At 43.6% G+C, this 20,598-nt stretch overlaps 1 protein-coding gene across 5 annotated transcripts in view; it reads right to left on the bottom strand.

Annotated features, from left to right (window-relative positions):
- The window catches only part of FGFRL1 (fibroblast growth factor receptor like 1), a 183,177-nt gene that overhangs the window by 75,457 nt on the left and 87,122 nt on the right, over positions 1-20,598 (bottom strand). For all 5 annotated transcript variants that reach the window (XM_075499559.1, XM_075499562.1, XM_075499558.1 and 2 more), the window contains one exon: positions 17,902-18,174. In XM_075499559.1, coding sequence (XP_075355674.1) covers positions 17,902-18,174 — 273 coding nt within the window. The remainder of the gene's footprint in view (positions 1-17,901; positions 18,175-20,598) is intronic.

Genomic DNA, 20,598 nt, shown 5'->3' with positions numbered 1-20,598 from the left:
AATTTTGCAAGGAAGGAGGAGGCCAGGAGGATGTGACATCTCCCTCTGACTGCACCTCTGGGACCATGCAGGGGTAATGCAGCCCCAAAGCCTCCTCACCTCGGTACTCAGCTGCCCTTTGGCTGCAAGAAGCACAAAACAATGGAGGCAAATTCTAGGTTGCGTCTAGGCTGTGCACCAGCCATTTTTTTCCCAGAGGAAAGAACAGGAATTCCCAGCAGGGACTGTCCCTCCTAACATCCCACCCAAATGACACTGTGCCGATCCCTTCCACTCCCACATCTGTTGGTGTATTGACATAAGGTCATTCTGGAGGCTTTCTTACTAGCAAACAAATTATTTTGGCAAAATGTGTATACTTAAAAATGTTCACAGAATCATAGAATCGTTTAGGTTGGAAAGGATCTTTTAAGATCTTGAGTCCAACCATTAACCTAACAATGCCAACTCCACCACTAAACCTTGTCCCTAAGCACCACATCTACGTATCTTTAAAATACCTCCAGGGACGGTGACTCAACCACTTCCCTGGGCAGCCTGTTCCAATGCTTGACAACCCTTTCCAGCCTAAGCCAAGCAATGGAAAAAACTCTTATTCCTTCTTCACTGTGCATTTCTACCATTTTTTTTTCTCCTTCATTGGATGAAAACCATTTTCCTTATTATCAAGGTAAAAGTCATGGCTGATCTCGCAGGGAGAAGTTACACGTACCTAAATGGTAGCTCCATTCCAACCCTGCTCTGTCCCAAGCAGAACTATTTACCCAGTCTTGGTACAAATTGCTATTTGAATAGAAAGAGTGGCTATTAAACAATACGCACTTTACTGGCCAATACTTTGTTTCTTTTTTTAGCTGCCCAGATAAGAAAAACAATGCAGAGAAGAAATTAATAGGGGGCATAAAGAGGCCCTTTATGCCACTGATGTTCTGCACAAGGTTTAGAAACTCCCTTTACCTTTTTGTTCCTCTGTTACTCCACCAGTCCTAAACAGATAAAGTTGATCTTTATCTGTTTAAAGTTGATAAAGTTTCAGAAGTCCACCCACTAATGTCTGCCACCCTTGAAAAAGGGTAGGGTAGGTAAATTTCAGGACAGACAGATAAAGATCAACTTTATCTGTTTAGACTATAAAGTCTGGGACTTGCTTTCTGCTGTGCCCTACTCTTCCCACTCATAGGTGGACCTGGAAGCACATGTTTATTAAAAATCGTTATATTTTTTAAGGTACTTAGATTCACTGCATACCCACAAACAGACCAGTTGCCATAAAACTGTTTTCAAACACAGGGAGAGCAAACAAAATTCACTCTTTGGGGTGTTACAATTGAGAGATAAGGAATGGGCTGGGGAAATCAGTATTTAGGTGGAACTAATTAGCAACAACTAAAAGCTAAATGACAACGTAACCCATAGCCCCCTTGTGGGATATTCTAAAATGGCTGTGCATGTCTGAAGCATTTCAAGGACTTTCATTATCTGCTCGGTCTACCGCTTTCACAGCCCAGATAAATCAGTATTTTCAACCACAGCATTCAGCCTGTTGCCCCATGGAATAATTCCCCAGTCATAACGTCCAGAGATACAGAAGCACACAAAATATGATCTCTTTTACTAGGCTAATAAAATCCAGAAAGTATACTGTATAAATTTTATAGACCTCAAAGGTCTATCTTCCATAGGAGGAAACTGGGACTTCAGGCTACTGTCGGCACCGTAACAGAGAGAAAAATATTTATTGGCTGCTTTAGAAAACCCACCAGATAGAAGTCACCAACAAAGCAAAATAACATAACTGTAAACTTACCTGAATCTTTCCTCTTTGTGGAGCTCTTTCATGTTACGGTTTCAACTTGCAGATTAACACTCCTAGAGCCACAAGGGAAAAAGGGCCAACCAGCAAGAAAACTACTTCTGCTTCTTCGAGCCTACCCCGAGCAGGCAACTCTATACTATCAGAATGCAAAGCGCAAGGGCCATATGGGTCTCACCCGCAGCTCCTCTGCATCGCTGCGCTGAGCCTGCTCTGCGCTGTGTGCGGGGTCACCGGCTCCCTCCAGCTAAGCCGGGCTGGGGGCGTTCAGAGGAGAGAAGGCGCCTGCTCTGTGCAGAAAGTCCTGCTGATTCGGTAGGATGATTCGGGGAACCTATCTGTGCTCCGTTTCTGAAACGCACTGGCCCTTAAGATATTACTGTGTCACTGAGCACTCTGAGGTATGTCAAGCACAGCCCTCATGGCTGTGTTGCTCCTTGCTGAACTGGGGATGAGAGACCGGAAACCCAAATGCCTCCCAAAAGCCACCTGGGAGCCTCCCAGGAGCTACGTCCCAAGCTGAGAAGATCCATATGGATTCAGCTTCTCCACAAAGTGGGGGGAAGCAGACTGTGAAATCAGGGGAGGGAAGGAAAGGAAACATTCATGCAATTTTCCCCAAAGAAACCAAGGTGCTGCGCTAATGCTTTTATAAAGCTGAATGACTAGGCAAGAGGTGGGAAGGAGGACTTTTTGATTGTCAGATTGGTGAAAGTGGGAAGAAGCTGAATACTGGGGTCCCAAGGGAGAGAGAGAAGCCCGTGCTTTGAGCAGAAGCCGGGAGCTGCAGAAGGGGAGCCCAGCAGAGGTGACCTGGAGACCCAGAGAGGCACTAATAGAGATTTTGGAGATCGCCTCAAGGTTGGAAGGAGGACCCCTGCACCAGCAACGTGTTTACATTTTTCAATATAGCTCCTGCACGGTACAAAGCAGAAAGTGACCGCTTCAAAGAGCTTTCTGCAAAATCCATGCCTGTTTGCTTGTGGGCAAAACCTCATGCCTCAGACAGGTGAAATCAGACACCTCAACATATGCCCTGGATTCTCAGAAAGTTCCTAAAGACCTCAAACCTCATCCAGGTTCTTTGATATCAGAGGTAAGACTGATGTCCTAAGCGCAGACCTGAGCAAATGTGTTTTCATGTGCCTTAGTGGAAGGCTACACCTCTAAAAGCAGTTATGGTTTTCCATAAAAGGGACGTTTTTCTCCTCAGGCTGTTTGGGCCCAGAGTGCCTGCCCACACGGAAACACTTCTCCTCACCTTCATTTCAGTGATCCAGGACTGAGCAGCTTCAGAGGGGGGACACAATGGTTGTGCAAATGAAACCAACCAGGGACCATCACATTTTTTGCTCCCTCAATGACCAAGGAGTTCAGAGACTATAGGGCAATACAAGCACAGGTGAAAGCTGAAAAGTGCTTTTTACTTTCCCCGTCTGCTACACAACCAGCTTAGCCCAGGCTAGTTACATGAGGATCGCATCCCCACAGTCCGGTGGAAAAAACAGTGGGTGTCTCTTCAGCCCAGCTTTAGTCCTATTTTCAGTGCTAAAAGATGCAACAAATAGATCTGGCTCATGACTTTGACATTTGCTCCGCTATCATCAGCAGCTCTATCTGATAGGATGACACTACTTAAGCTGTGGTAGCCAGAGGAAATCCAATGCTAAGGAAATGGACATTCATTTAATGTTTATCTAGGATCTGCTCCACCAACGAATTCCAGATGTTGCCTTTAATTGTCGCATTCTGCTATGTTTACGCAGCAGGAGTTCGTAGGGCCGATTTGTAAATCAATCTGGCAGACTCATGCTGAATCCCATCTTTGCCAGCTTTTCTAAGTAAGAAGATGCTCTTAAAATATTAAGTACTTAATGTGTCTGCAGTGCAAAAGGAAGGAAAGATTTTTAAAAATCCCTCCCTGATGTTTTTCTCCTTTTGCTCCTTCTCTCCTTCATTTCCTCCTGCAGAACTGCAAGATAAGCCATTCCCCTCAGATGCGTGCAATGAATTTTAACAGTCCTAAAGCTAACAAGGGCAGGTATTAGGATGCCTCCCTGCAACATGGGCAGAGCACCCTGCTCCTCACTCACATACATTCCTTCTGAGTAACTCCACCGATTTCCCACCACGGCCAACGGCAACTGCATGCATGGACTACATCCAGCAACAGTGTTCCTGATATTTGAGCCCGGAGTTTTCTTAAAGCGGAAAAAAAAAAAAAAAATTGATTACTGCAACCTTGGGACTGTCTCAGGCCCCAGCTTCCATGTTCTTCTTAATTTGTATTTAACTGTTACAGCAGTCACAGCTCATATCCAGAGGAGGTACAGAAATGTCTTTCATATTCTGAATCCCAAAGCAGCGCACAAGCTCCGAGTTAGACACTAGCAAACCTTGCGATTGTGTTGTGCTCAGCGTGACTTCACACAACAGCTGAATGCGTTGGACTGGCGTTAGAGGCATTGCTTATTGCGACAGCCAACTTATCGGTCAGGCCTTGCTTACAGGAGAGAAAACTGTGTTAAAAAATAGCTTCAGCTTAAGTACTATGACCCTGCTGACTAGGGCAGACACTATAGCTCATTAAAATTGCTTTAGAAACCCGTTTTCTCAAATTCCTTTCAAACACCTGCTTCTGAGAAAGCACCTCAGTATTCAATACATGTGAACCCTACTTACATTTTCCCAGGAATGTGTGCTTAGTACACACATTTTTCAAGAGGCGTCACTGGATGGTTAGGTAGGGTTTCAAAAGCTTTCAGCATTGGCAAGACTCATCCCATGGAAGTTCATGGGAATTCTTCAAAAGGGGTTGACTCAGCCTCGGCTGACTGCTTTTGAAAAACTCCCCTTTATCTTCCATCTTTGACGGCCCCAGAGATAAAGTGCTGTAAGTTCAGTTTACCATCCTCCTTTAAAATTACAGACCTCTAAGTGGGGTCCACTTCTTCCCTCACTAAGAACATGAAAAGCATTTCACTGATGGCCTGAGTCATGCCATATTTGAAGAGGGGTCTGAGAAAAGCAGTGGCTAAAAATCCACCCATTACTTTACACTCTGAGCAGAGACCAAAGTATCAGCAAAGTATCAGCGGTATCATCTCAGCTTAGCAGTGGTTTAGCATTTGAGGCTGGAGAAGAAATCTCACTGCATTACAATAGCAAATTCCCCAAAATAGTCAGGATGAAGCAAGCAGGCTTGAAACTACCTTCCAAGTCCATGGGACCATATCTAAGCAAGGCACAATAGCAATGCCATCCCAATAAGTTAAATCATTGTCACTGCACATCCTGCAGAGCTGGGTCGCACCAGGTATCGTGCCACATCTGAAATATAAAAAGGCAGGTCAGAACTCCATAAGGGAATAAGCAAACTGGTTATTTCCCCACAGCAAACAGGCTCCCCCTGCTAAGTGTCAAAAAAGCTGGTACGGGCTCCAGGGAGGTAGCTGTCAATAAGAAAAGCAATAAAATACTGTAAAAACAGGCTGCAGCAGAAATAACAGGAAAGACATGCAGGAAACTTGTTGGCTTTTATTCTCCATGTCTGAAACTATTTCTGTGGTCCATGACACCTGAGTGAAGATGAATAGATTTGGCCCCAAACACAGAAGAGTGCTTTCTCCAAATACCAGGTGGGAAGGATCTAGTGAAACTTTAAAGAGTTTCCCCTTCAGGACATGCCAACATGGCCTTGGAGGAACAGAGATGTTATCACAGGATCTGCAATATTCCCTCCCTCGTTGCAGATCCTGAAGGGTGGCAAAAATGTCACTTGTGAGCAGTCCTGTGTGCAGCCCGTCCTCCTGTTAAGTGTGGAGCTTTGAACACAAGAAGGGCCAAAAATTCCTAAGAAAAGCTAACATGGGTCAAACAAACAAATAGCAATAACCACATATAAGGCATAACTTCTATATTTAAGGTTTAACAGTTTAATTTATAGTTGAGTATGTCCATGACCCAGGTTTTGCCTAGAACAAGGGTAAAATGTATCCAAACCATTCCTGGCAAAAGGATGGGAGATACACGAGTGCCAACACTACTGAGGATGTCGGGTGGCCAAATTCCTTTCTGATGCAATTCCACCGATCTACCCCTGAAAGCTGTTGCCCTTTTGTCTGTTTATCATGGCAAGGTTTCAAGGGGCCACCACAAAATTCTCCGTAATTATCCAAGGATGGAGCACCCAGAGAACAACCTCTTTTTTTTTGAAGGTCATATAGACATGTTTTTACAATGCCTATGATTACAGCTTCTCGGACACCTCCCCATAGGCTCTGAAAACCATCCCAGAGGAAAGGGGTTGATGGATTCCCCGTAGATGAAGCCAACCAATCTGCCAATGTGAGCAGGAGACGGCTCGCATCTCAGGAGCACTCTTGTCAGGATGGAAGGATCATGCCTAGCACCTTGCTTGCATTTCAAGCCAAAGGCACAGACCAGCTTCTCAAAATTCACCCTCAATATTACTCACTTCCCACAAGTGAAGGCTGTTGCATCTTCCAAGCCTCCTTGAAGGAAAGGGATTAACAAAACCACACTCAAACCAAAGCAGCTCACAAGAGACCTTGGCTGAAACAACCCTCTTGATGTCAAATTCCCACAACTTTCTCCTGGGTTGGAGTTTCTCCTGCCAAAGCACACACGAAGGCTACCAGGAGAAACTGCAGTGGGCTTGCAGTTGTTGGGAGACGCTGCAAACAGAGCACAAACACTGGGCTGTGCCGGGGACTGGGGAGGCACCATCCCTCTCCTCCATGAGATGCCTGGGATTGCTCTGGAGAGAGCAGCAGGCAGGTCTGGGAATCCCAGCCCGCATCTGAAGTGGATCCAGCTCCCTTCCCAAATTCCCTGCCAGTGAACGAGAAGGACTATCACCAGCTCTTCTCTCTCCTGCCGGCTGCACATTCAACAAAGGTGAGATGAAGATCCTTGTTTACTTCAGCAGAAAGGTCATCATGATATATTCTAGCTTGAAAAAAACCAATGCAAAACCAACAGGCCAACTCATATGGTTTCTCTTTATGAAGAGAAACATCTAATATTGGACCAAAGAAAACTCAGCGAAGAATTTGGTGGTGATGCTTTTTCCAAATCAAAATAGTTTTGCAATGGAGGATTCAATCCCAAATATTTCAAAGCCCTTTGTTGACAATCAAGCAAAAAACTGACTCAACTCAATAGTTCAACTGACTCGACAACATTTTTCAGGGAAACAATGAATTGGAAGTAAAAAATGAAAAGGTAATAAAAGTCGTATGCATCATTTGGATTGTGTGATAAACTCAGATTTAGTGGCTTGGTTGGCATGAAGAAATCAGAAAACCATCCATATTCTGCATTTTTTGCCCTATAACCTTTGTAGTGTGTATGTAAGAAAATTATATACGCACACAGGAACACTCATATCTATATCAAGATGAAAGAAAAGAAGAAAAGAAGAAAGACTGCCTTTGTTGCACTGGATCACTGCAATGGAAAATAGACTTATTTTCTTCCCTTTAATTTACATGAAATATTTTCTGTACAAGCCTGTTAATAATTTAGCTTGTTATTAAACAACAGCATTGTTCTTAACTGTTTGTCTCCCTAGTGTCCTGCCACTTGCAGTAATTTAAAACAACGCAAAAGAAATCACAGACAGATGCATTGCGTCGAGGACAGATGTGTTGACCCACACAGTGCTTTAACAGCTAAGCTTGCAAGGTATGTTTATGTTCTTCATTTTTACTGCACATTAAAAGAAGGTTCTCTTTAAAACATTAACTTGAGAGCTGCAAAACACATCATAGGAGTAGAAAGTGAAGGGATAAATTCTATGTTATCTGACTCCTTTTACTGCTCAGAGAGGTTTTATTTCTCCCCTCTTTTCCTTGGCTTCAATGTGAGGAGCAGGTTCCACGCCGTCAGCGCGACCAGCGTAAAACTGACATTTTATGAGTGGAAACAGTCCAAGGATGGTGGCTTATGCTCTTAACATCCTGACATCTCAACCTCCGAGAGCAGCAGCGGCACTGCTTCCAGTGGCTGCAGAACACCTTAAAAAGCAGCACAAACTGACAATGAAAATAAACTACGGTTGCAGCACTGCTGGAGTCTGGCAGCCCTTAACAAATACAGCAGCGTCTGGGTGTTAAAATACATAAATCTGTCATCATTACCAGGCTAAGGGGTCGTCATCCTATTCACAAAATAAAAGAACTGTGCATAATCAGTAGGGCAGGGAGTTCAGAACAAAGTACGCCTTTTACAAACTCTCAACTGCTGATAGATGGATGTTTGCAAGGGACTTAATGTCTTTAACAGGGTACGTTTAAGAAGGAGTGTAGGTTTCAGAACTCCTGGGATTAGTGCTTTTTTTCTCTTCTTTTCCAAATTTATTGCCAAAAGTGTATAATGTAAACACTCAGGTCTTCTGACTATGAAACCCACGTTATTATAAAGTAAGAAGAATCAAAGCGTTCTAGCACAATGATATTATTCAACAAGCACAACACAGAATATATTCTTTCTCTCATCAAACAAAAATAAATTGGATTAGAAATAGGTTTATACACTAATTGCCAGCAGTTTTGTTCAGGTTTTTTTTTTTCCTTTTCTTCATCTTTTTCTTAATGTGGATGCCAAAGACAGCACAGGAAAGGTAGAGAACCAGACCCTACAGGAATGTAAAAATACACCTCCTCAACAACCATACATTTTAACAGGCAACATACCTACATGTATGGATCAAGAAGCAGCACGTGAGTGACCGATGGTGTGTATGTGCATTCACACATAAAGAGGGAGTCTCCAAAATCAACAGCCAAGCTACACCTTATAAACTAGCCCGACTTGGTGCTGTTCTTTCTATAATAAAAATTATACACTGTGCCTTAATTTACAAGTGTGCCTTTTGTGCGTTTCTGAGTTAACTGGTATCAAAGGGACTAAAATTTGGCTAAACAACACTATCGGTGGTATTTACTGGGCGAACTGAGGACAGCGAAGCTGTATGATGGCACTAGTGAATGGGGCACAGTGTTCTCTGGCAGAGACCTCCTGGAGACACTGTGCCCATGAAGCTCAACCTAACTTCAGTGGTCCTCTGAGTCCAATGAGGCCATGCAAAGTCCTTCACTCCCAGCCTTTGGCAAGAAGAAGAGGGATGGAGCACAGGTGCCAAGGAAACCTGTCAGGAAAAGGGGAGGACAGTAGTAGTTGTAGAAAAGTTAAGAGAGAGATCCTGCTACTTGGGGAAGATGGTCATCTCAGATGGTTGGCAAGATGATAATAGATATCTCAAAACTGCTGGTGACGAGGTCTGTAATTAGCGTGATGTCTTCTCATTACTTGGGGCGCTATTAATTAAAAAAGTCTTAACTACTATTCGGACCTTGACTGGTAATCTAGACCACCTTATGCATGCCTGCTTTCCACACACATACATATCACCTGCTTGGACCAGGGACTGCCTTGGCTTTACTCACAAATACAGCTATTTCTAAGCATTATAGCTCCTTAGATGTGGACAAATCAGTGGCTGTGCACATCAGCATTGCTCTGTCAACACGGGCTGAAATTCTGCCCATTAGCTGTACGGAGGATTGTAACAAGGACAACCCTGATTAATAAAGTCAGAGGCAAAAGATGTTTTTAGCCTCAGACACACTGATGAGAAAAACCTGACATGTACGCCACAAACTCGTTGGGATCAGAGGCTAATTCTATTAATATCATTTAAAAAAAGGAAGCCATAAATTGCTCAGATCAAACACACTTTTAACATCAGCCTGCCTGGCATTGTGTATTGCTTTCATTCCTCAAAATTATTTGTGCAGCAAACAGAGCTGCAGTTTGCTATTTGCATGGGTGTAGCAGCAGCTACACACTCCAAAGCATCTGCAAAGGATTGTGGGCTAAATGCATCCATATGTCCTGCATGCCTCGAATTTACACTGGCTGCAGCTCTGGTTTGCCGCAGTCTACCACAGGATGGAGTATGGGGGGAAATTATATATCCATACATATATGTATGAATTTCATGCTTACATCCATGGAAAAAAATCTTTTCATTTCCTTTAAATTGTGAACAGGTGTTGTCACCTTCTTAACTTGGCTTCTATGTTACAGCTTCATGAAGGGAAAAACGAAATCTACCCGAAACAGTGAGGCTTTTGTTAGCCAGAACATGATGTATTGATAAGCATACTATAAAGTTTGTTATAAAATCAAATGAAACTAATAAAACCTAACAAAGATCTTGTAAAAACTGTGGACATTATACAGCATTAGCACTGAGTTACATTATAGATCGGGACTTGGAAGAAACAAGAGTGCTGCCCGGTTGTGATGTTTTCCAGCCTTTTACACCCATTCACCGAGAGCCATCAGTCAAATCACTTGGTGCTACATTTTGGAGCAGTCATTTTTAGGATAGCTACAGCTAATACTGGCACTCACATCATCACCTCTTTATGGAGAAAGAGCTTTTCAAGAACAAATTATTATGGGCTGTTGTGACATCAATCTAGTGTAGCACTCATCAAAATGACTAAAACTAGTGAAATTGTTTTTCTGCAGCAATCCAGGAATAGTCAACTTTTCATTTTGGAGTATTTCTCTCTCCTCCTTTCCTCTCCCAGGACAGTGGACATTTTCCAGGACTAAACATGCTGCATATGTGGACAGGGAGTTTGTTGGACTCTGAGCTTGTCAGACTCATTCTCCAAATGAGGAGGAAATGAAGCACCACTGAAATTCAGGGAATAGGAATAACTGATTGCTTTTAGATTCCTTTTAACATGTATGCTTCTGCTGTCCCTGGGGAACACCAAGTTTGGTTAGGGTGTGTGTCTTTATGCATACACTAATAAATACTCAGAAGGAAGAGCCCTCACTTGGGTGAGGGCATCATTAGTCAATGATGAGTCACCTCCAGTGGAAAAGGAGCTTCATTTCCAAGTGAACAGTTTTTAGCCTGCATTTGCACCAAAACATGAAAATACTCACATTGTATGTACTGAGCATCTCATTCACTCCTCTAGTCAATGGGATCAGTTCTTGAAGATTGACAGTCTCTTACCACAGGCTGACACGCAGGATCCGCTCACGTGACAACGTTGCTTAGACAGGTCTTGTTATGAACCAAAGTCCTACCTGCATCTCCACAGAGGGGTTGCTGTGACCCAGTGACACCACGCCACATGCTGGCAAGAAGTCCTCGTGCAATGATTGCAATTGCTAGGCCTTGAGTAGTAAACTAAGGCTCCCCTTTTCTGCTCAGCTCCCAAAGGCCAAAAACAATCTGAGCTTTAATTAGCAACATAACCATTACTAAGCATCAGTGACTATGGCCAGATCCTCATCTGGTGTTAATCACACTGCGTATGCACAGGAGGCCACCAACGTAGATCCAGCTGCCGGATTGGGGCCTTAACAAATTAAACATGAGAACTTTGTTACTGTTTATTGTCACAAGGAATTCTTCATTTCCATATAACAACTGACTAATCTTCATTAGTCATGATTATATGCCCTGTGATTGTGTTAACGGTCCCACACTGGATGGGCTGCCTTTCACACTTTGTGATGAAGTAAATGTGCTAAAGAGAGATTGCTAACTCCATACCACGACCAGCACAAGCCACACCACCTTGTTCTCAAATGCAAATACCGCACCTTTTTTCTCTTATTTTAAGTGTTGACTCATTTCAGTTTTTGCTTAGCATTAGCAGTCCCTTGGTGCACACATTGCTGACTCAGTGTTGATTCACATCTTCTTGCTGAGCACATCTCTCTCTGGTCCCCAGAGCTTATTAAGAGGCCAAAACCCAAACATAAATGAATTTGTCATGCTTTTCCAAGATGGCTGGTGGCACCTGACTCTGTGCTACAAATGTTTTCTCAGCTTTTGCACTATAAATGAGTTCTGAGACATGGATTGATGACTTCATTGGAGAACTGTAATGCAAACCATATTTTACTGTACTTGACTTTTTTTCACACAGTATTTTCTACTACTATGAGCAGAAAAAAGCACATTAGAATAAATATCCATTCAGACATTGCCATGATTTTTTTTTTCAGGATACTTAATGCTGACTGTTTAAAAAAAAAAAAGGTTATTTTAATGCAAATTTTTCACACATGCCTGTTATCAAAGAGAGCTGTCTTTGGACAAGCTGTAAAAAAGCATAAAATAGCAGCTGGCTCAGCAGGAAAAAGCTACTTTAAAGATAAATCATCCGATGTCAGGGAAGATTCTCAAAGCAATCAATTGCAGCAGACAGACAGCACACATTTAATAGTAAATTTGATTTGTTTGAAAACGAGATGTAGCTCAATTTCTGAACAGCCCATTAGAGGTTTAGGACAACAAGCTGCACTCTTCCTCCTGCTCTCTGCACCAAGATTTTACTACTCCACAGCCCAAATGGGGCCGTGTGGCTTGGTCATTCAGAGGGCCAGGCACCAGAGGCAGGTATGAACTGGATGGATGATGGATTCTTCACCAAAATCTTGCTCCAAATAAACCCAAATAAGAGAAAAAACAATTGCAGCAGTCAAGAGATACAGGGCAAGAAAGAGACACAGTGGAGCAGCTGTTCCTTGGACTTAAATGTTCACCTTTTTTGTGCTGAGATGCACCCAAGCAAGACGTGTCTTTGGCAGTTTACAAACTCCGAGTGAAGCAAGAAGTCTACAGTGCAGAGATAATCCCAAACCCTACTCTTGCTGCTGCTTCCTTTTTCTTTGCTACAGAAGGTAATAAGAAACATGCATGCAGATGCAAAAATAGAGACAGTTTGATCTTTCATCACTTGGTTGAGCAAGTGATGCAAGATGAAGTATTTACTGGCAGCACCTGTAGCAATAACCCTGCATGTTGCAATGCTGGCACACCTTGCAGGATTTGGTCCATAACACTTCTGCAAGTGAAAAGTCCTCTGTGTTGTGCATTAGTGAAAGAGGTCATTATACTACAGCATAAATATTTACTAATAGTCCTTCCTACAGCTGTTCACCAACAATTTTCCCTTCAGAGAATGACCAGACTTCTGGAACAAGTGATACTGTTTATTACCGCAGAAAGAGATGGTAATGGAGGTTGTCCAGCACTTCCTTGTTAGAAGACTTTGTTTTCAGTTATTTATAAGTCAGGCAAATCTCACCCATTTGGGCTAAGATTTCCCAGAGAGGGCCTGACGGCTGGAGCGTGCGATGGCTCCGTATGTGCAACCTCACAGTTTCTCCAGGCTGGCCACAGCCTGATACAGGCGTCAGTTACACCATCGCATGCTATTTTTTTTCTGCAGAACATACCTCCATTCAGCACACAAGGTGGACAGTTTTCAAATAATGAGCAGCTATTCAACATTTTGTTTCTTCCTCTTTGGCCTTAGGCTTCCTTTTAGAGCACACCGGCAAGGAAGTTTTATTCTGCAGTAAAGAAACCGCAGGTTTCAACCAAGCATCTAAAACCAAAATAATGTTACTTGTCATACCTGTAGGTTATAAATCAGCTCTTCTGAATGGATTCAACTGGGAAAAAAACCTTAAAGATAAGATTTTCATGGGCATCATTGTACAAATAACTTTTTGGGAAGGTACAGCACATTTGTTTTGATGAGCTACAGATAATTCTCCACAATAAGGAACCATTGTACTTAACAACTGCAATGCTGATTTAATACTGATTAAAGAGAAGTTCCTCTTCCAGCATTTGTAAATCTGTCTGCAGTGTAATTGGCATCCCAAATCTTGTGGTAAGCCACAAAAACTATTAAGGCTGGCTAGGAAAGGAAATTGTAGTTTTGACTTATATTGGTTATCTGCTTTTACTGGCTTACATTTCACACAGGAGTGTATTAGAGCAGGATTCCTTGGATCTTTGGGATCCGGGCCCTTCAGTCTGAGAAGATGGGGAAATAAGCCGGGCAGAAACCAATTGCTACCATCTGGGTTGGCAAAACCTTTGTCTGAGAAGCAAGATCAAAAACCTAGAATAAGAGAAGACTCCCTTCCAACACAGCAGCAGGAAGATGCTAAATTAGGAAGAAAAGACTTCACCAAGTGTTATGAAGGAGAAATAGTCTTTTAGGGTGAGATTTAAGAGGTTTAGACTCAACTCTGAGCCACAGCTCATATTTTATGTGGTCTTGGACTACTCACCTGGTCTCTCTTTGCCTTAGTTACCATCTGTAAAATCACAGTAATCCCTCTCGTCCTCACTTACAGACTGAGAAGTCCTCCAGCCAGGCAACATGTAGGTATGTCTACTATACAGGTAGAGGCAGACCTAAATTTGCTCTGCTCATGCACTGAGCTGGCTGGTTGCAAGCAAGATCTGTCATGAAAGCCACAAAGAGACATTCGAACAGGCTTATATGAAAATTATTAACATCTCACAGAGACCAACCTGCAACGTAGACAAGGGAGCTCACCTCTGGCATGTCTGCCGGCACCCACTGGTGTTGGCGGATCCACTGCTCTTTTTTATTCCTTTGTACAATGTCACAGATTTTTGTTGGTTCTCTATACTCTAATGGAATCACAGAATCACAGAATCACAGAATCATATAGGTTGGAAAAGACCTTTAAGATCATCGAGTCCAACCATAAACCTAACACTGCCAAAACCACCACTACACCATGTCTCTAAGCACCTCATCCAAACATCCTTTAAATACCTCCAGGGATGGCGACTCAACCACTTCCCTGGGCAGCCTGTTCCAATGCTTGATAACCCTCTCAGTGAAGAAAAATCTCCTAATACCCAGTCTAAACCTCCCCTGGAGCAACTTGAGGCCATTTCCTCTTGTCCTATCACTTGTTACCTGGGAGAAGAGACCGACCCCCACCTCTCTACAACCTCCTCTCAGGTAGTTGTAGAGAGCGATGAGGTCTCCCCTCAGCCTCCTTTTCTCCAGGCTAAACAGTCCCAGCTCCCTCAGCCGCTCCTCATCAGACTTGTGCTCCAGACCCTTCACCAGCTTCGTTGCCCTTCTCTGGAACGCTCCAGCACCTCAATATCCCTCTTGTAGTGGGGGGCCCAAAACTGAACACAGTATTCGAGGTGCGGCCTCACCAGTGCCGAGTACAGGGGCACGATCACTTCCCTAGTCCTGCTGGCCACGCTATTTTTGATACAAGCCAGGAGAAAATAACCTGAATATAGAGACTAGTAAGAGTTAAGATTAATAAGAGTTACATAGCACTGAGTGCAGGCAGAGAGATTCAAGACAGCTGAATTTTAGTCTCAGCTCTCTGTAGGACCTTGCATAAACCATCACCTTATCCTGCTGCTGTGTACACGTATATGACACAGGTGCGACAGTTCCTCACTTGCCAGTGGTGTGCCAGAGCTCAGTTAAAAGCATATAGCATAACTCCAAAATCTTTCAATAAGCTACTGTATAGATTCCAGATATTACTGCTTAAATTCCCAGAATGTTTCATGTCAAAATGGATTTTATTTTTTCAAGTCCCAATGTTTAATGAATCATTTGATGCTATTCTAGACTTAATACCTTAACCACCTTGCCCACGTCTGACACCTGCATGGTTTTACATGTTTGGTGTCAGCAGTAAAGCTGGAATAAGAGGGCTTTTTCTCCTTTGAAGGAGTGGGAGAATAGAGAGGCCATATGGTTCAAAAGGCCACTCTGCCTAATGAAGTTTGTGCTTTCCGGAGCACAAACAAAACAGCTCCATCAATTTGATCTTCATCCTCAAAACTGACATGCAGTTGGTCTTAAAACACTGCCTCCTTCTCAAAAATCAACAAAGGATTGATTTGCTCTCAGCCAAAAGCATTTTCACCAAGACGAACACGAGCATCTGGCCGATGCATTAAATGTTTGGATCCTTTGAAAGAATAAGTCAGTGATACCTTGTGTTCACTTGCAGAGCTTGGCAAGAAAGACACTAGGGGAACATTTGTTTTCAGGGGAAATTGTTCTAGTGAAAAGCAATTGGTTCGAAACATTACGTGAACACATCTGTACCACTGGAGACGAAGGACAGAAGTAATTCGTCAAAAATGGTCTGAGCAACAACAGTGCACAAGGGTACACTGTGAGACGAGGAACGAAGGTGCAAAGAGTCTAAGAAGTACTGGGTTTAGCCAGCATTAGAACAAGGATGCATGGAGGTGAACGATAACTCAGCCCATACGTCTGCCACACATTTAGTTTAAAGTTACCCTTTTCTTGGCAGTTGGTGATCAATATTTGTTTGCATAGGGCTCAATCTCACACCCACAGAGGCCAGTGGGAGCTTGCCATTTCCTTCCATAGCTGCCCGTTGAGGCTCCAAATAACTAGTGTTTGTGCCCAGGGCTTTTCAGTGCCAAATATAATGAACACTATTGTTCTTAACACAATTAAATTTGATAATCCAATTTCCCTGAGCAACTGAATTGGAGTTTTTGCCTCAATCTTTCCTGAATTCTAGTCCAACTTTTACCCTGTGCCTCCTGGCTTTTCCCTTTCATTTGTTTCTGTTGTGCTACCAAGAACAGTCAGAGCCTTCTTTGACTCACAGATGCCTCGATGCCTCTTTGCCTTGGAATAATGGGAGCTGGCTTGGGCCCTGAGCTGTGTAGAAGATACTGGATGACACAGAAGATCAAAGACTTTGGCAACCTCCACATTCTGCAAAAGCACAAGCAGGACTGAAGCAGGCTCCTATAGTGTTCCTTTTTCCACACCAAACAGTCTGGAAAGCAGGTCCGAAAGGAGCCTGTATAGACATGACTCTTTATAGACTATTTCCACTTCACCCTTTTTGCTCAGTGTAACATAGAAAGATGGATGGATGTGGATAGGAAAGAGGTGAACGAGGAAAACCAAATCCACAAACTACATAAACTATAAGATGGCTTTTGCGGCTTTATCCCACTGATGCTACAGGAGTCATACAGCAAGAGGGTTTCCTTCACCTAAGCATCTCTTTCCTGGTAAGACATTTACATTCTGGTCTCTCTCCCATACTGGCCCTGCAGCAAAGTGCGTTCTCCAAGAATCACCCTGTTATCGGGTGATAATCCTCCATCAAGCAGCACCAAGTGTTTGTTACATGCTCTGAGTCCACAGCAGCCCTCCTACTGTGAAGGTGAAGAAGAAGAAATAGAACAAAAACAGGCCAAGTGCCAACCAGTAGGCAGCTGGAAACTGCCCTAAACTCTGTCCTCACTTCCACTGTCTGAGAGAAAGAGAACTTTGTAGACCAGATACTGGGGGTGCTGATCAGGCAGTAGGGTGAGCAAGATACCTGATGTCATCCCCTGCTTTGTAACTGTCCCCTTTGCTCCCTCAGCATCCTCCGGCATGCCAAATTTCATCCAGCTCTTTTCCTCCTCACAGACAAGGAGCAATGAGCATATTTCTGTGGCAGCCATAGCAGAGGAATCTATGATTACCCAGAGAATTGTCTTTGGGGGCCTTCAGGAATTCTCAGCCCAGCAGGTGACCCCAAAATCCCATCCCCAGGGCAAGCAAGCCCTTTGAAGACAGTCAAAAACACAGCCAGAGAACTCATAGTCACCAAGATGGCATCTAAAGGTTTTTTAATCCTGCCTCCACCAAAGAGACATCTCAGTAATCGAGCATCCCTGGGTCATATGCCAGCTCTGAGCTTTGTTTCAATCTAAATAATATTATTCCTGAGGACACCATGCTTTGCAAAAGCTCAGTACATGGATCTTCCAGCTGTGCATTTTTATATGGGTACCTTAACATTTGTTTTGAGAACTATCCTGTTCCAACAGCAAACATAAAGATCAGCTTGACCTCTCCTTATCGCATAGCCTTTCCTGTGTGGAATTCATTGTGATCTGGACCCTAGTGACTATTGCATCATTTCTGTTTATTTGTAACCTTTGGCACTGCGTAATCTTATCTGCATGCAGCCGGCTGCAGCAGAAGATGTGCAGCAACATAGCCAGCTCTGGCAATCCTCAAACACTGGAAAAGGCCAGTTAAGAGTGGAGGTCAGTAAATGATTAGCAAAGCAAATCTGCAATCATTGACAGCTACATAGAAATCAGCTCGCTCTCTCCCCCCAAAGCGGGTGAGGCCTGGCTTTTGTCCAGCTCTACTCACCAATCACGATGAGGGTGTAGTTCACATTGGTGCTGCCGAAGCCATTGGTGGCTTTGCAAATGTAGGTTCCTGCGTCTTCGCTTTCCACCTCCTTGATTTTCAGCCCTTGCTGAAGGATTCGGAACCTTGTCCAGCCGCTGTGGATAGTGCGTCCATCCTTCATCCACATGGTGAGAGGAGGGGGGTCGCCCTCCACTGGGCACAGGAGCTTGATGGTCCTCCCTACCCTCACGGACTGACGGTGAATCACTTTATCGGCAATCCTTGGGGGGCCTAAGAAAGAACAGAGAGAGGAAGAGTTGTTATTGCTTTTGCCGGCGATATAGCACCAATTTAAAGACCAGTCATTAATCAGGGCATTACATTGACTGCTATACAGAGATATAGTGAAAAGTGCTTACCAAAAATCACTTACAACCAAGACTAAAAATGCTGGCAAATACAGAGGGATACAACAACAGAGATACTGGTTTGTGCAAGACCTGAATCTGTAATCTTGCCATCAGCAGCAGCTCGTGCTAACGCACCAGGGAAGCCTGGTTCTGAGTCGCTTTTGCTTTTCCAAAGCACTCTCATTTTCCTATAGCAAGGAGGAGTCCAATACACAAACTATTCAGCTGTATTTGGTAAAGCAACTGTAGTTGTTTTAAACTTAACACCTATCCTGAAGGCAAAATTAGTAACAGCACTGGTACTTAAAACAAAACACTCCCTCCCTCAAAAAAGTTATAATCCTTTCATGTTGTATGTACAGTAATTCCCTTTAATAGTCACCAGATGGGCTTTATCTGAGATGCATAAGACTGCAGTTGTCAGACATAAAGCATTCATTGGGTAGCACTTCACCGAAAGATACAGCATAGCTTGACGTTAACATTGCCTATAGTCCAAAAGAAGATATTTTATAAATTGCCTTGGCAACCCTTCTGGTTTGACCCGACTGACAAATATTTGTTCTTTGTAAAAGGTGATAATTTCATGCAAAACAGATTGTCCCTGGAATGCCACAGAGCGAACACACTGTTTGCCACATAACAGGATGTACTTGGACAGGCCAACGCTCAGAAAAAAAGAAGTGATAAAGACTCCAACAGTGGGAATGGTCCTGTAGCTGAATTCAAACTGGAATTTCTTCCCAAGGCTCTGAAAAGTTGAAGCAGAAAGTCTTTTTTCTGCATCTGCCTTTTCTGCCTTTTCATTAATTGCACAAGTTCCCCACACAAACTGCAATACCAATGCTCTTCCCAGAACAGTCTATTAATGGGCGTGACAATAAGTGCCCTGCTCTTGCAAAAGGACAAAATGTTTTGCTAAGGATTGCTTGTGGGATTTGGAACTGTTCCCTCATATTTTATTCCTGTTCCTAGTGTTTTGCAGGATGGGATCCACAAGGGATAAGCTACAGAGTTCATATTTGCACTTCCTCATGACTAATTCCTATTATTCCAATGTCTGCCTGAATTTTCCCCAGCATGACTAAGGCAGTACATACAGTCCAGCTCATGAATGACTACAGAGCTGCTGTCGCAGTTACTCACATTGAATCGCACCCATTAATTTCGCAGATTTGCTGGTGAGCAGAAGTGCTGCTCAAGCTGAGAAAAGAGTCATGAACTAGCTTGAAACTCATTAATTAGTTTAACTAAGAGCCTGGTTAAACCAATGGGTCTTAGACACGCTCAGATTCTGACAAACTGCTGAAGACGCAAACTGGGGATCTTGAGAGCACTTATTCTGAAAAAGTCAGTCCCTGGCAAAGAGAACGCCCATTGCTGCACAGCTTCTGCAGACACCTGTGGGACAGCGTCTCAGAGGTGATGATGCCCTCCCAAACTCCAAGGGAACTGGCAAAACGCCGTGAGAAATCCTGCCTGTCCAGCTCTTTCTAAGCACTGCAAACCACACTGTTAATGTTCTTCACCTTGGGAGATCTCCAACCAGCTCTGTGGATGGAGAGATAATCCCAAAATCCTTTGAATGCTGATCTGACACAAGTCGTGTTGCTGAATCTTTTGAAGAGGAAATCCACCCATCAGGAGGGGTTGCGTGTGTTGGCTTTGATAAAGCAGAATTCACCAACACCAGGTGAGGATCCGGGCCCAAATTCTGCTACATTTCCCTACGTGGTGCAGTATCTCACTCAGTGTAAAGGAGCAGAAATGTCCAGACAAGTCCACAGCCTTGTTGAAATTCTGCGTTGGCCCTTGGAGAGGTCCTTTCTGACCTAGAGCCCTACCAAACCAAGTCAAACTTTAAGAGTAGCTTCATTGTAATCTACTTGTAAGCCAGGATACTACTCCGTGCATATTCAAATGGCAAAAACAGATCTATAATTAGTGCTGGGGAAAAATGTTTGGTGCAGGGCAAGCAGGGACAGTGGAGAGAGAGCACCCTCCTCCCAACTTGGAAACCTGCTGTAGCTCCTTCAAAATCCCTTTCCTTCCGACATTCTGGTTGACTCCTGATGAATTTTGAGACCTGGAGGAATCAGATAGTTTCCCAATCACGTCATGTGCCTTGTTGGGGCAGGCTGCACAAGCGGCTCTCCTGATGGCACCAGAGTTGCCTCTGGATCTGTCACATGTTTGGGTCAGCGGCAAGCTTGGTCCTCCTAAATGCCATTTTCCTTTGATTGACCTTTCGTTCTGAGGAATTGTTGGATCGCTCTCTGTCACAGGATCTATTCGCAGACCTTTA

This window comes from Mycteria americana, chromosome 4 (assembly GCF_035582795.1).
Source record: "Mycteria americana isolate JAX WOST 10 ecotype Jacksonville Zoo and Gardens chromosome 4, USCA_MyAme_1.0, whole genome shotgun sequence".
NCBI classification, from domain to species: domain Eukaryota; kingdom Metazoa; phylum Chordata; class Aves; order Ciconiiformes; family Ciconiidae; genus Mycteria; species Mycteria americana.
The sequence above is the reverse complement of the archived record's forward strand: the minus strand, read 5'-3'. Positions and strand labels throughout refer to the sequence as shown.